At 35.9% G+C, this 17,666-nt stretch overlaps 1 protein-coding gene across 5 annotated transcripts in view; it reads right to left on the bottom strand.

The window, feature by feature from the left end:
• The window catches only part of LOC135216235 (laminin subunit alpha lam-3-like), a 567,145-nt gene that overhangs the window by 370,343 nt on the left and 179,136 nt on the right, over positions 1-17,666 (bottom strand). For all 5 annotated transcript variants that reach the window (XR_010314834.1, XM_064251389.1, XM_064251390.1 and 2 more), the window contains exon 3: positions 8,815-9,009. Coding sequence is in view for 4 of the 5 variants with exons in the window: in XM_064251389.1 (XP_064107459.1) it covers positions 8,815-9,009 (195 nt within the window). In the remaining variant the exon portion in view is untranslated. The remainder of the gene's footprint in view (positions 1-8,814; positions 9,010-17,666) is intronic.

Below are 17,666 nucleotides of genomic sequence, written 5' to 3'. Positions count from 1 at the left end.
CTCGGAAAATTATTCCAACAAATTACTGCACCGCCTGGGATGATAATTCCAATAAACTACTGCACCACCTGGGATCATTATTCCAACAAATTACTGAACCACCTGGGATGAGTATTCAAACAAATTACTGAACCACCTGGGATGATTATTCCAAGAAATTACTCCACCGCCTGGGATGATTATTTCAACAAACTACTGAACCACCTGAGATGATTATTCCAACAAATTACTCCACCGCCTGGGATGATTATTCCAACAAATTACTGAACACCCCAAACCCCTGGGATGAGTATTCAAACAAATTCACTGCACCGCCTGGGATGATTATTCCCCAACAAATTACTGAACCACCTGGGATGAGTATTCAAACAATTACATGAACCACCTGGGATGATTATTCCAACAAATTACTCCACCACCTGGGATGATTATTTCAACAAAGTACTGAACCACCTGAGATGATTATTCCAACAAATTACTCCACCGCCTGGGATGATTATTCCAACAAATTACTGAACCACCTGGGATGAGTATTCAAACAAATTACTGCACCACCTGGGATGATTATTCCAACAAATTACTCCACCGCCTGGGATTATTATTTCAACAAACTACTGAACCACCTGGGATGAGTATTCAAACAAATTACTGAACCACCTGGGATAATTATTCCAACAAATTACTGAACCGCCCGGGATGATTATTCCAACAAACTCCTGCACCACCTGGGATGATTATTTCAACAAATTACTAACCACCTATTATGATTATTCAAAAAAATGACTGAGCCACCTGGGATGATTATTCCAATATATTACTGCGCAACATGGGATGATTATTCCGATAAATCACTCCACAATCTGGGATGATTATTCCCAAAAAAATTACTGAACCACCTGGAATTATTATTCCAATAAATTACTGAGCCACATGAGATGATTATTCCAGCAAATTTCTGCATATGGAGTAATTCACATCTCTAATCTTGAAATGTTTATAATAATGAGTCCTAAGGGTGTTTTACAGTAATGAGTACTATATAATTATGAGACCTAAAAGTGTTTTATAATATCGAAACCTAAAAATAATGAAACCTAACGTGTTTTATATCAATTAGACCTAAAAATGTTTTACAATACTGAGACCTGCAAGAGATTTCAAAAGAATGAGACCTAAATGTGTAGTTATAATTCTTCCAGATCCAGTAACGAAGAACTGGCAGTCACAAGTTCTTTAATGTGTGATGTGTATACGTTTCAGTTTTATCAAATTGCTTCCTCCAAGAAAAGACATTTACTCCAAGTTTTATTTGTCAAACAGGAATAGAAAAATAATGCACATATGATTTATAGTAGTCAATTTCTGTGAAATGCACAATTCTGGACTTTTTCGGTGTTAACCGTGATTATTCTCCGAATGTCAGGTAATCAAAAGGTAAACAATGTAAGCAGTTTCGTCATAGCTTCAAATGGCACACTCATCCCGAGAACATCATATAATTTTTAAGTGACTTATTTTCTTTTAGCTCATTGAGGTTCCGGTAGTATAAAGCATCCTATATTTTGTGATAATGCCATGAAAATTTGATGTTGCGTTCGGTTTGAGCTAGCAAGTTTGGCTACAAATTTTTCTTGATTAATTAACTCACACAGCAGAGCGGTACCAGGTTGGCGAATGAGTAGAATAATTGTAATAATGCTACAAGAATCTTATGCTGCATTTGATTAGAGCTTGAAATTTTGGTTGCAAAATTTGTTCCTTTCTTCATGCTACTTACTAATCTGGTTGAGTGATGAAAATGGCGACAACTTCAGGAGGTAAATTAAAAAAAAAAAAAAAATTAATTTAACAGTGCAACAGTTTACTCTTCACAAAATTTAATGCAAACTGCACACCTAAAACAAAGATGATAACAGTAAAGATATCGCTGGAATGTCTCGGAAGCTTTTACATTTGTCTCAAGTGGGTAGAAAAAAAAAATATTGTTATTTTACGTAGTAATTTCAACCTCCCAGACAAATATGACGAACGAAGAGGAAGGCAACCACTAAAACAAGTTTGAGGATTTTGACAAATAATTTTCACATTCTTACGAAGGAAATTGTGATACGAAATTTTTCTGACAAATAACTCCATTTTGAATATACATATGTCGATATAGTAAACACACATACACACGGAGTGCTTATAATTATTCATTTATATTTACAATATATATATATATATATATATATATATATATATATATATATATATATATATATATATATATATATGTGTGTGTGTGTGTGTATGTGTGGTGTGTATCCATATATATATATATATATATATTATAATGTATATATATATATATATATAATATATGTATAAAATATTAAAAGTAAAATAAATATTAAAAGAGAGAGAGAAGAGAGAGGAGAGAGCGAAAAGAGTGAAGAGATAGAGAGAGAGAGACGAAATGCCGAAAGGAAAATCTTCAAAAGCAGGGAAGAGAGATGTCACTCCTGTCGTAAAACAGCTCTTGAACTCTTTATGGTCGTTTTATGCACAAGATGAAGAGAACCTGTGACAAGCAGGTAGATACAGCAAGCATAAAGCAGATATATTGTATATATACTATATGTCCTCGACTCTCCTCGCTCCTTTTACATATGGTGTATATAAAGGGAGTACGCAATCACGTACCTGTATTTGGAGTAATATAATGCATACTGCATATTTGTGTGTATGTATGTATGTATGTATGTATGTAACTTAATGTATATAAAAATTCTTCTCATCCGTTTTACCACGTAGAAATGTATTTTCATAACCACAATAACCTCTTCACTTCGATGCAGACACATCACAGCATAGCGCATTCATTAAATATATGTATATATATATATATATATATATATATATATATATATATATATATATATATATATATATAAAGGTTTTTTGCCACGAGGGAAAAAATGAAAAAGCTTTTTCATTTTTTCCTTCGTGGCAAAAAACCTTTATTTATACATAGCATCGTTTTATATACTTCGTGATCAAGTTATTCATATCATATATATATATATATATATATATTTATTATATATATATATATATATATAAAGATAACGAGCAAGGGAACATTAAACATATCTACTGGTTAAAAAGTGAAAAACACTACCCAGTGGCCCCAAACTGCAACAGTTTATTCCCTTCATAATTCAACGGCATTTTTCAAACTCGGAGCGGTAATTACGTACAGCCCCTGACAAGCAACATAAACAAAGACCACACCATTGTAGTGTCAAAGAGGTTGACTTACGAGCAAGACCTTGATTCTGAGAAGCATCAAGCGGCATAACTTAAAAGCAAACAAAAGCAGACAGTGTTCTCTGAGAGAGAGAGAGAGAGAGAGAGAGAGAGAGAGAGAGAGAGAGAGAGAGTATTATTTGTTGGTAGTATTTTCCTATGACTCGTCTCTGCGGGCTGATTTCCGTTTGGAACTCAAGTTTGTAATCTGTTACTATCTATATATACAAGTTTCCAGTTGAAGATTGAGGAGAGAGAGAGAGAGAGAGAGAGAGAGAGAGAGAGAGAGGAATTCCTTACATTGCTGTGAGACTTGTACCACAAGGCATCTTTTTTTTTTAATGGTTACAATCATGTACCGTAAACCTAAAACTGCATCGAAAAGCTTCATTTGTTTGTCTTCGCCAAAAATAAGAACGAATTCAGAATGCAAATGAACTTCTCCAACGAATCTTCTTCCAAAGTCAGGAAATCAAGTAAAATATAAACAATAATCAACGCAATCTTCTATTAAAATAAAGAGAATCAAGAAATTGGAAAAAAAAACAAAGTGAAAGTTATGAAAAAAGACCGCAGGTAATGGACGCGAAACGTTAGAAATACATCACGCAGAGAAAGATTTAAGACAAGGGAGGAAGGTGAAGGAAAGGGGTCCCTTGGGATAAAACAACTGAAATATACTAACGAAAGGGAAGAGGAAGAGATGGGGGAGGATGAAGAGGAAGAAAGATAAAAGAGAAAAAAATTCGTCCCCTCGACAGCTTCAACCATTAACTAAAAATCCCGAGGGTTATGAAGATTAGAGTTGACTGGAGAAAATTCATTCCGATAAGCGAAGGATCTTTATTGTAGGGTTCAGAAAGGGTCATCAAGGACTCCGGGAAAAGCCGAGTCTTGTAAAAGCCATCCACTTTCCGGGAGATCCCGAAGAGCGGTCCCGTTAAACCCACGCCTTCCCATCAACGCTGTCTATGACTTTCCTTATTAAGATTATGATGGACAGATAAAGTACTGACCCACTTTTGTGGGTCCGAGCGTTGATACCATATGGCTTCTCATTTCGACTGAGTGACCTATTCGTCACTTCCAATATCATCATTGCTGTCATTACAATCACCATGATACTGTTGAGAGTTATCAGTTAACATATTGGCATTCTCACACACCGGCATACCATAGACAAAAGATCTCAAATCCCTCTCAATTCTGGAGGGAAAGGAACTTCAGAAAAACAGAGAGAGAGAGAGAGAGAGAGAGAGAGAGAGAGAGAGAGAGAGTACTGGCCAACCAAGAGAGCAGAAAATAATGGTGGGAATGCAGACATGCATGGCTGATCACAGCCCCACTAACCAAGAAACCAACATTACCCAGTACAAGCATGATGGTGCACAGTCCGCCATCAGAAACCCTGTTTGGCAGAACATTTCATATAGTACTTCCTGATAAGCTGTTTTACATTTCCGGTTGATGAATGGTATCATTCTGACACGTTAGCTGCATAACATTTTACACTGACATCGTGACCCACATACGATAACGCTATTAACTTTCATTGTTGGGTGGGGTGAGCATTCTCACTGAAGGAGTTGCGTTGTCAAAGAAACTTGCAGGCTAATTCTGTTATCTATACCATTAGTGTTGATAATGGAACATATGATGAAACTGGTGATGAAAAGGAAAAGCGATAGCAAGAGATGTTGGAATGGTGAAGCTTTGTTACTCCTAACCGGTATATTTATTTTTAAAGCCAACTAGATTATTAGCACGCACATAATCGTACGGCATCCAAATCTAACAGTCATGAATAAATTGTGAAAATTAATTCCACAAAGGGCGTTTAATAATGTGAGGAAATAAAAAAAAAACTCGAATAAAAGAGAAACTTGATTCAAACAAGCATTAAAACCGTCACAAAGAAGGTGGAAATGGCCAAGTTTTGAAATCTGGTGTTTTATTGAAAAAACAGCATTTTTTTTCTTCACACCAGAAAGATTGTAAAGAAGGAATTCCGAGACTAATGGTTTAATGAAAGATAAACTGGCTGAAGTATCAGGTTTCCTTTCCAGGAATGGGAACATTTTGTGCATTATTTGTTGTCGCTCCTTCCATGAAAACTAGGTCATTTGGTGGGTAATAAAAATGGCCTACTGCTATAACCATTAACAATAATAATACCGACGCATTGCTATATTTATGTTATATGTTCTCGATTATTGTCATCAACGCCACTCTATTGTCATTTGATGTAACTACATTCATTTTACTTCTTTCTTTTCCTTTAATCCTTTGTTCACAAACGACCATTTAATTCTACAGAGGCCTGCTGTCTAGTTCACGATCTTTCGCTTTGTTCCGTGGGAATTAAACCTCATTATGAATAATAATAATAATAATAATAATAATAATAATAATAATAATAATAATAATAATAATAATAATAATAATAATAATAATATGCTGGAAGAAAACCCTCTTTTAAACATGTTTTATTAAAAGTGATTGCTGCCTTAGCTGCATTAATTTTATAAAGGTTCTTCTCTATTCTTCTAATTATTGCTTTCTCATTGTTGCTTAAACTGGTGAGCAACGCACCGAAGGTTGACATATACTCAATTAGGTAATAGTCAAAGACGATTGGATTTTTATTGGTAAAAATTCCAGTGGGGGTAGATTATTATTATTATTATTAAATTGTGAAAGTAAATCCACAGTAGTATGTCTTTTTTATTTTTTTTAATTATACACATAATATACAGCAGAAGGCTTTCGATACCCTACACGGTTCCCCTTGACAAGGAGATCCGTGCAGGTCATCGAAAGCCTTCTGCTGTGTATATTTTAAAAAACAAAATCAAACAAGCATACTACTGTGGATTTACTTTCCCAATTAATAATAATAATAATAATAATAATAATAATAATAATAATAATAATAATAATAATAATAATAATAATAATAATAATAATAATGTTCTAAAGGGTCCACAATAATACAAAGTGTAAAAAGTCCGTGTATAATTTTGAAGACTTTACAAAGTCTTCAAAAATTATACACGGACTTTTTACACTTTGTATTATTGTGGCCCCTTTAGAACATTATATATATGCTCTCGTGATAGAGACTTTTTCCCAATAATAATAATAATAATAATAATAATAATAATAATAATAATAATAATAATAGCGGCTACTCTCACTCATCAAGTAAGCTTTCACGGTCGAGATGCTTCATGTAATCCTAATAAGTCGGTATGTTAGAACCTCCTTTCTTATTATTATCACAACATTAGAACACTCTCCTTCTTGACTTAATGCCCGTTTTTCGCCCCTTAGAAGGCCCCGACCACGATTAATGGTCAAACTTCAGGACAGCGCGCAGATGGCAGCTTTTGATAAAGTCTCATTCTCACAAGGGTTAACGTATCTGGGAATAAAGCCTCTGGAGATATGCAAGAGATTTACCGCCCGGATTATACGAGGGGTCCGCCAGGGGTTAAGGAGTCGAGAATATTCAACACTGCCCAGCCGCCGCCGCCACCGCCAGGTAGTCTCGAGACAGTGATTCTACTCTGAGGTCATGTTTAGACTTTCCCTTCTCGCCCTCGGGCGACCGACTGTGAGGAACTATTTAACACCGTGGCTATCGTTGGGGATGGGGCGCTGGGGAGAGGAAGGGGGGTATCCATGTCATCTTTGCAGGTCAATTAAGACGCTGCTACTGTGCTACCAGAAGATACAAACTGTGTTATTATTCGGTCCGTTGGCTTCGTGTACCGATCATTTTCAGCAAACATCACCAGTGGGAGAAGTTTCATTTTTTCGGTAAGTGAATGTGCCCAGAATTTACAACAGTTGAGAAGGGAAGGATGGGAAGATTGGCAAAGCAATATACGACCCATTATAGTCATCTTCGAAGAATATTTATATCTATATCTATATATAATAATATATATATATATATATATATATATATATATATATAATGTATACAATGTACATAAATATATATTTATATATACATATATATAAGTTTATATCACATCACCGTGTTTCATGCACATACATTAAGCTACAAATGTCCTTTAATATGCAATTCGCTCTACCTCGGAATTAATATACTTTTCATATATGTTAACCGAAGGATAATTTTTTAGTTGTTAATAATTTCGTCTTCTCGTGGATTCGAACCAGCGGACAGAGGAGAAATCAGGACTTCAGTGACATTACAAGTTGGCCGAGTCGATAATGTCACTGAAGTCCTGATTTCTCCTCTGTCCGCTGTTTCGAATCCACGAGAGGACGAAATTATTATCAACTAAAAAATTCCCTTTGGGTTAACATAAATGAAAATATATTAATTCCGAGGTAAAGCGAATTGGATATTAAAAGACACTTGTAGCTTAATGCCTATATATTTGTATGTATATATATATATATATATATATATATATATATATATATATATATATATATATATATATAAGTATTAATGTGTGTGCGGGTGCTCACAAACGCTTCTATGCAGATGACTTTCGTATGCTTTTTGATGACAGATTTGAACATTTTATTGGTATACTTGTGACATCCGGCAAAGGGTCACTCCCAAACGACGAGCTTTGAATCTATAATCCCTATACTGACAACGAACGGCCCCGTGTTGAATAAATCAACGGGAGACAAAATAAACCGCGGATGACTGATAAAATAAACCTAAGTATACAGTGGCCTCTTTTTTTCAACCTCTTGGCTACAATGAACATAGCAACTGGAAAGAAAGATGATCTAATTTGACGATAGGACATGTAGGACACAAGCATCCATTACTATAATAACAATGACTTTCTCATGATTATGTTAAGTTCTTATAACAATGTTCAGTTGTCCTCAACGATTGGTAAAAACAAAAACAAAAGAGGATGATACAGAGCCACATAATGAATTGAGTAAAACAGCAATGGAAGAAAAATGAAAAAATATTCGTAGTGAGTGACACTTCAAACGTAGTGTCGAGTTACGCCCTAACATTAATTCCACGTCACAAGTAATGGAAAAGACAAGCAAATTTTCTGGGAACTAGAAAATTAAACCTATGATCGAAAATATATAAAAAAAGAAATACAGTTTTGGTGAGATCAACTAAACCATGGCAGAGGTCTTTAGCAACAAGGTGTGATATTCGACCTCTAGCTTACTGGGGGGGGGGGGGGGCTTGCTAAAATCTACGGTCGAATAGAACGTTGTTTCACCAAAGAAAAACGAATACAGTATATTTTATTAGAAATAATCGTTCTGTACTGTTTAACACGCACATTTTTTTATTTTTCATATTTTCATTCTTATAAAAAAAATCATAAAGATCGTATCCTGAAATTCCCGTATCTTTAACTCAGACCTTTATAGGCTTTTCCATAGACCTTTCCTAACCCCTCCAACAACAACAACAACAACAACAACAACAACAAAGTAGTTTGTAGGCTTACTCCCCGAGTAACCAAACACCAACGAAGAACTTTTTAAACTTACTTCCTTGAGGTCCAGAGTCAGCGTGACCCACTCGTACCGCCTTCCGGCCGCGAGCGAAGGCGACTGCCAGTAGGAATCGGTGCCATCGATGGCATTTGTGACCGGATGCCGTCGGGATGGGTCGGGGGATCTGGCGTCGCAGATAAGGCACTGGGGAGGACGGTTTCCCGAGTGCTCCGTTAACTTGCACGTCATCTGCAGGGAGAGAGAGGAACTTCGATTAAAATGAGAAATGCAAATAAAATTGTTTTGAATAATATATTATCTTAGGGTAGACCAGAAAATTGTTTTGAATAATATATTATCTTAGGGTAGGCCAGTAGTTCCCAAACTTGACCATACCAAGGACCCCAGCCAATCAAAAGTTATCATTACCAAACCGGAATACCCATGACAACGTAATACATTTAATGTTTGCATATTCCTGCACACAGTAAGTATAAGTAAATATATAAGATATTTTCAGTAGCTATTTTATTGCTTTAATTTCTGTACAAAGTAAAATTTGTGAATGCAGCCGCAATTTTTTCCTGGAATTGAAAAAAATTGAATTTTTTCATTGTGTCGCGGACCCCCCTAGGGCCTTCTCCTGGAGCCCCAGGGGTCCGCAGACCTTATTTTGGGAATCACTGGGGTAGACGATGAAGAAATGAAAAACATAGAAATCATAATAAGTAAGATTCCAAAGGCTCAGGGAAAAAAGAGAAAAGGAACCAGATTAAAACGAAAGATAAAAATAATATTGTTTTGGAATCATTTATCACCTATGGGTAGACAAGGAAGTAATAGAAAAATTTAAATAAGCATATAAACATATAAATTCAATAATCCACACCCATGACAACAGCTCATCACTGTTTACTAGAGATGCTTCTTATGTCTGTAAAAGTGTAGATACTGTATGTTTGGATAAGTATTCATGTAATCACATTAAACTGATAAGGTAGCTTTATCCAACTAGCGGTTCCTCAAGATCAAAAGGCATCCATTCCTAGAAGTCAAACAATGTGCAATACCTCCCACAATTTGGAATAAGCTTATATCGTAATCATTAGTCTCATTAGCAGCACATCATACCCTTTCACAGTTCTCTACCATACGCTCTGGAGTATTTTATTATACTAAGTCTCTCTTTTCAAAAACTTGTTTACGTACAGGTATCGATTCTACGACTCTCTCTCTCTCTCTCTCTCTCTCTCTCTCTCTCTCTCTCTCTCTCTCTCTCTCTCTCTCTTTACGGACGGCCTGTATAGTCAAACTATTTCATCCTAAAAGGTATCACAAAATCACAATCCCGAGATCTCTTAATATACCAGAGTCAACAGGTTTCATATTAGGGAAAATTCACAGAAAATTTACTTCAACACTTCTGAAGGTTTTTGATTCGAAAAAAAAAAAACCGTCTAGAGAAAAACTTCTCGAACACTACCTACATTTATATATGTGTATATGTGTATAACTGAATCAAGAAAGTTAGGAACGTGATAATTCCATAAATAAAGATATATGCCACGAAGGAAAATAAACGACGGAGTATCCGCGAGACCTTTCGACGTTTAAACGTCCTTTACTAAAGGTCGTTTAAACGTGGAAAGGTCTCGCGGATACTCCATCGTTTATTTTCCTTCGTGGCATATATCTTTATTTATGTGTATATGTGAACCCAATCCATGGCGTAAGCACTCAGTTAAACATCGTAAATAAAAAAAAATATAATGTATGTGTTTGTGCAAGTATAAATATACATATGATATCTACTATTTGTATATATATATATATATATATATATATATATATATATATATATATATATATAATAAATAGAGAGAGAGAGAGAGAGACGGGGGATGGGGTCGGTAAATTAATCATACATAATGTATGCAATTCTCCAAGTCAAGTTGAAAAACAGCAAACTATTATCTTTTATTTTTTGTTGCTAAAAGCTCATGTAACGCATAAGGCTCAAAACCCAGCTTACATCGCAGCTGATTCGAAACAGAATGTCGGCGTTTGTCTCCTTCCCTTGTACCCAGTTAAAACGCTCCATCATATGTTCTAATAAAGTGGATGGCAAACGCCATAACAATAAAAAGATACACCTTAGTTTCGTTGCTATCATGCTTCATATCTCAGATGCAATTCGTGTGAGTTACGTTACCACACAGCAGCTAATAAAAGTTGCAATGGACGAAAAAAAAGTAAGCAATAAAGAAGCAATTACATAGAATAAGGAAATTGGCCAAGTATCCTTGTCTTCTCAATTATAACTGAAGCTTAGCTTAACAAAAGCCGAAAGATAGGCAGGGACAGTTGTAAGAAAAAGTTGCAGAGGAGGAAATAACATAATGAGTTGGGTTCAAGAGGCGAAATCATCTAGTTGACTTAGGACTAAGAATTTCTCTCTCTCTCTCTCTCTCGATCCTGCTCTCTCTCTCTCTCTCTCCTCCTCGAGGTGCGCTCACTCGTCTATTCCTCTTCTCTCTCTCTCTGTGTGTGTGTGTGTGTGATTATCGTTTTCTTCCGGACGAATTTTTATCAGCGGGCTGCTTGTGATTCACCAGAGAAAAATAGTCTTTTAATTCATTCAGCAGAGAGAGAGAGAGAGAGAGAGAGAGAGAGAGAGAGAGAGAGAGAGAGAGAGAGAGCAAGCAACAAAATGCTCCGGGATGACAAAAGAAGAATGAGGGAGGGGATCTGTGGGAATTGGTGGGGGCAGTAGATGGGCGTAACATATTCTGTTGCCTTGCAATCTCACACCGATCTAAGATCCGGGACTCTGGACGGGTCTTGGGATGCTAAAGACCACTACTGGACTAAATGAAGCACAAGAGGGACAGGCTGATGTATCACAGGAAGGAAGAGGGGAAGAAGGGTCAGTCACTCTCTCTCTCTCTCTCTCTCTCTCAACATTCAAAATACTGAAAGTCATAACAAAAGTAGACGGTAACCTATTTACGTTAAACGAAAACCAGACAAGAAATAATGAATGGAAACTAGAACAGAAGAGATACAACACATCCCATTGTGGGAAATTCTTTACATACAAGATATGAGACACGTGGAATAAACTGCCACCAGAAGTTGTAAACAGCAACAGCGTGGAAGTTTGAAAGAAAGCTAGACAAAATCATTAGAACACTGTGACTGAACAGTAAAACCTGCTCCTAGAGATAAGTGGACACACGATGTCTCCTCGGATGGACTAATAAGTCTTTGAGACATCCTAATCCTTGTAACGCCTTGTAACAGACACTCTCTCTCTCTCTCTCTCTCTCTCTCTCTCTCTCTCTCTCTCTCTCTCTCTCTTCATTATTTAACGCTTTGTCTCATCAACATTTCATGGAGCCATACCCGATAAGCGCGTATATATGTCATCTAATATAGATATCAGAAACGGAACTCCAAAATTAAGGAAGTGGAATTTAGGTAATTCTGAAGAAATACTGAATACTTTCACTACCTTCAAGGTCGTTAAAAAAAGAGCTATAAATAATGGGACATATCTGTACCTTTGAAAGCATAGATAAGAGAAACGATGGTCAATAATGGAGAAAAAGAAAATGCTGACATGTAACTACAACAATTATTCACCTTCCTAATGGGGTCTGGAAGTGAGAGAAAATCACAACATGGCTGAGGAAGTTTCGTACGTCCAAGGTTGGAATGTAATAAATAACTGTTGTGCAAACTCTCCTTTATGTAAGTGAAGAATGGATGCATGGCTTGTTTGTTTAATAAATGTGACACAACAAAATTCAACAAGAGAGAAATTTGTGGATGTGTAGAGGTGAACAGTGCATTAAGTGTAGGGGGGAGTCAACGCACTACTGATGAGCATTCGTCATAGATATCTGAATTGGAGGGTGATGTGGAAAAGATGGGTTCATCCACGACGCAGCAGTTGATGAATCACTGTCCTATCTTTTCTCGGGGGCCACCCCTTATTGAATATACTGCATACAAAATTAGGACTTTGCAGAGCTGGCAATCAAAGGACACCACTGATTCTACCATAATAATTCTCATCTTGTGGCAGATGTTATAAAAAATGAAGTTGTAAATATAAAGGTATTTGACCCGAATTCTTTAGATAACTGATATTCCACTATCTTAGTAAAGCCATTTTCAACTTTGCATACTCACCGACAATTTACAGTCAAAAACTTAATTTTTTACTCATTACTCACCTCGACATATTAAATCTTTACCTTTTCTTTTTCTCAGATGGCAGCGTTACTCAACTTGAAATTACTCTCTATGATCAAAATAGTATTAATGCATCTTCTTTTCATAAATTTTCATAAACTAATCAAAACTTCATTTTCACTAATTGGCGTCATTTCTCCTCGAATATTTGGCCTCGAAGTTAAATGGACCAGCTAATAGTTAAGCATTAAGCAGAAGTATCAACAGTGTTCAACCAATTAGAAATAGTACAAGCATGATAATGAAAGCAACTTTGTGTTCACTATATAGCTCGGAAGCTCGGAATCAACTGAAAAATAAATACCGGAGTCTTACTCAGTATTCATGTTCACAAGAACACAAATGTTTCATAATATAAATATAATATATATATATATATATATATAGATAATATATATATATATATAATATATATATATATATATATAGATATATATATATATATATATATATATATATATAATATATATAATTATATATATAATATATATCTTAGGGATTATTCATTGAGATTTCTGACCCGTCTGCTGCTTAGGTCTTAAATTTCTTTTGTTTGAATTGGCTGACCAGGGGTTGTTGTTGAGGTCCGAGCCTGACTAACTTTCCCCACCCCACCCTACCCCCTTGCATGACAGGCCTACCCAAGCACTATCAAGGAGTTTACGGAATTCAAAGGAAAGCAGTCTGACAACCTACCAAGCCAGAGCTGCTTACTTCACGTAGGGCGCGTCAAACGCTTGATAAGTAACACGTGTTTATTCAAATGAGTTCAGTGCTGAAGGGCCTGTGGTCGTCCACGAATGCGGCACGCAAGTAAAAGCAAATAAAACAATCAAACAGAAGCGGTAACGGCCTTGCTGACAAGGTGTCCTGTCTTCCTTCGAGATTTTTAAAAGAAGACACAACCCTCCTTAAATCTTCCCAACAAGATAGCAAATCGATATTCCACAGCCTTACACAAACGAGGCCTATTTCTTCAAGGGAAAGAACGATTTATCTGAGAGAGAGAGAGAGAGAGAGAGAGAGAGAGAGAGAGAGAGAGAGAGAGAGAGAGAGAGAGAGCATCATAAAAAATGCATAACTCTGCTCTGATATCAGATGAGTCTGAGGTGCGAAGGAATGAAGCAGCCATTCAAGAAGTTCAAAAGTGCTTTCAAAATAGGCACGTCCTACAAGTCACAGTAAACAACGGATTTACTCCTTCAACTCTTACAAACAAACGACAAGCATTTGAATTGTCAATCACCGATTTATAAAACTTCATTTTTTTTTTAACTTACGAAGAAGCGGTTACTGATCGTGATCAGAGTAAGAAGATAGAATTTACTTCTTCCCAAAATACATTTACTTTATTTATTTTACTGATATATTAGTAAATTTTGATTGTCCCCCCCAAAAAAATAATACCTGTAAGGAAATGAGTAATAATTCCATAATTCCAATTTGTTCGTTTTATTACACATTGTTAATTTCTTACTTTGATGCAGAAAATTAACCTAATTTTAATTTCTTGTACTGGTTCTGCTGGTGTTTTCTTTTAGATAAAGGTCGAAGTGAGGTCACATAACAAAAGAAGAGATAAATGCTCCTCTTCATGACGTAGAAAAGAAAAATCGAAAGGTCGCCATTCATATTTTCCGTTCGAATACAACTGCCACGACAAAAGGCAATAATTACAAGAAAATCACGCAAGCATTTGTTGCACATGAGTTTGTGCTATGTTTTCAAAGCACTCTCGGCTCTTAAGGCCTGAACTAACATGAAAATAAAAATAACTTCCAATTAATAAGTTATTGATAAATTTCGTATATATAAATTAGTCGTGGCCCCTGTAGTGACACTTATAAAAATTAATCATTCTGCATTTTACGCATAATTTACTGCAATTTCTCTTGCTAATTACTGTAGTAAGGCAAGTCTTGATCTAAATCAGGTTTGGCACGACCTTAATAAATTCACCTCTAGAAGGAGACCTGTGCCATTCATTCAGAGCCCAGTGCATAGGATAGCTAAGCATGTACAGTAAAATAGTGAGCCTAAAAATTCAAAGACTCAGTCATCAAATTCAATGAAGTTAACTGCCTGGTCAAAATAAACGTTCTTAAGATTCGAGGAAAAATATTTTTTGTCATGCAAACTTTTTTTCTTGACAACTGTTAAATTTCAAACAAGCACAGATTAAAAGTTTTTTAAATTCTGTATGGTAAGGGAATAATGGGAAGATCCTAGCCCAATATGTCACAGATATCCATTCATTATTCGTAGTTACCTTTAGTTAATTAAAAAAAATTCGACCTCAACCAAAAATTTTTTTTATTTCTATTGTTCTCTTTGATCTTCGACTAAATTAGGGCACTGTGTTGTCCGTCATTATGCCATCCACACAAAAAATAAACTCCCCGACTTGAGAAATATTTTGACACCTTACCGACCTAAGGAATGATAATAACATAAGAATAATTCCAGGCAAACTGGTGCTACAAAAATGTAAACAACTGGCTTAAATTTGCAATCACTTTGTTCCTTTGGGGAGTTTTTTTAGTTGTTTTTTTTTATCCGTCCATCATGATCCCCCTTTCTCTTCTCCAACTCTCTCTCTTCACCCTTCATCCTCCTCTCTCTCCTCTCTCTCTCTCTCTCTCTCTCTCTCTCTCTCTCTCTCTCTCTCTCTCTCTCTCTCTCTCTCTTGTATGCATTTTTGTCAAGTGGAAAATTGTAATTCACCTTTGATAACTTTTCCCATCTTCAAAATATGATTATGAATCCCGTTCGACTATGATTACGTTCAGATTTAATCCAACGAACGCTACAACAAAAAATATTTGAGAGAGAGAGAGAGAAGAGAGAGAGAGAGAGAGAGAGAGAGAGAGAGACTTAACTGACACTAGAGCCTTTTAAAACCCTTTGACTAATCAGTCCTGGCGGTGGAGTTAAGTCTTAAATTCCTCTTTTTATATCGAGTGGGACCCTGAGTCCGACATCGCTGATATTCCATGACACGCGTAAAATCTTTACGCCTCGCCTGATTATCTGATATAAGTCTACTATTATTCATAATTCTATTTTTATAATCATTTTCTTTAACGTGCACTTAAAATTTGGCGGAAAATCACAAGAGGCAAAATTATGATGAACTGTTTTTTTTCTAGATTTCTACAAGCAATTTCTTTCTTGAAAGCTCATTTTTAAAAGTTTGCTTCATATTTCATTCCTGATCAACGTCTTGCTTAAAAACGCCACCTTTAAATATAATATCTTTTTAAATTAGATATTTTTTCTATAAACACTACATACACAAACATATATACATATGTATATCAGACGAGTTGACCCTTGAATGAATATTCTTGCGTGTTCATACAAATATACATCGAAATTCAAAATTTAGTATGTTGGACGAATTTCGAAAGACTTATATTTTCGTTGTATCAAAAATACAAATTTTATTGTGTATATAAGTGTTAGCGTGTGAAACTATATATACCACCAAGTTCTAAGTCCGGGATTTGAAAACTATCTATGAAATCAGTAAAAGAAATTCTTTAAGGTACAGCTGACAGGACAGGTAACTCGTTTATTTTACGCCAACAGGAAAGAGTTAAAGTAAACCTCAACGACAAAAGCAATTATGTATTGTAAATTTGGGATGCGATGACCTGGCTGGGGCTACATCGCCACTTACATCTCACGAAATATTGTTTAAAATACTATTCGAAGAGACGAATAAGCATTTTATTTCCCGAGAAAACTAAGAACCAAAAGGTCAAGAAGTCCCTCAATTATTTTGCATATGCATACCAGACATTTGGAATGAAACTAATTACATTTTTCCTTCAACTAACTTCCGAAAAAAGTAAGACAGCGGCATGATAAGGAACTTATGAATTAAACCACTCTAATGAAGACGTTATTCGTTGGCTTTTCAGTTAAACATTTTCGTACAATATAATCCATGCTATTTATCAGGACGGTCAACAATAATTCTATTAAAGCTGTCAAGTTAAAAAATGAACTAATGGCCAATAAAGTGCTTGGGGTCAAGTGCCCCGTCGCGTCTGCCATTACTCAGCGCACTTCGGTAATATAACCTTTTCGGTATTTCCAATCAAGGTGCCCCTTGTGAATGGAAAAGTGGCCGTGGCAATGACCAGATATAAACACTGCCTTGCTGAAATAAAAAATTAAAAACAAATAGGAAGCTTTCAAAGTCTTTTCTCCAGTGCACCATTTACCTGCAGATACAGGACACAAAAGCAAGAACGTGAACCTCAATTACTGAATTGTGATGTAATTTGTACAGAATTATTTCGAAAGACGAAAAGAGTTCGTTGTCTTGGTAGGAAAAGAAACCAGTGCAAGACAATGACCGCCAAATCAATCAGCCAATCAGGGGAAAATATAATCACCGTCATCAGCACGAAGGTAACGGCCCCAGTACCGACCAAATGATTATTATTAGAAAGGGAGGACCATGAACCAGGCCGGGCAACGTCAAGAAGAGCCCTGCCACGGGAGAGGTGAAGCGATTATCAGCAAGGGCGTCAACACCAATGGATAAGACAACAAGCGAGAGGAGGCCTCGCATCGTACCTCTAAAAGGAATATCCGGGTGAAGAAGAGGTCGCTAAAGAAGAAAAAGTCGCTAA

Source organism: Macrobrachium nipponense, chromosome 6, assembly GCF_015104395.2.
Source record: "Macrobrachium nipponense isolate FS-2020 chromosome 6, ASM1510439v2, whole genome shotgun sequence".
Classification (NCBI taxonomy): Eukaryota; Metazoa; Arthropoda; class Malacostraca; order Decapoda; family Palaemonidae; genus Macrobrachium; species Macrobrachium nipponense.
The sequence above is the reverse complement of the archived record's forward strand: the minus strand, read 5'-3'. Positions and strand labels throughout refer to the sequence as shown.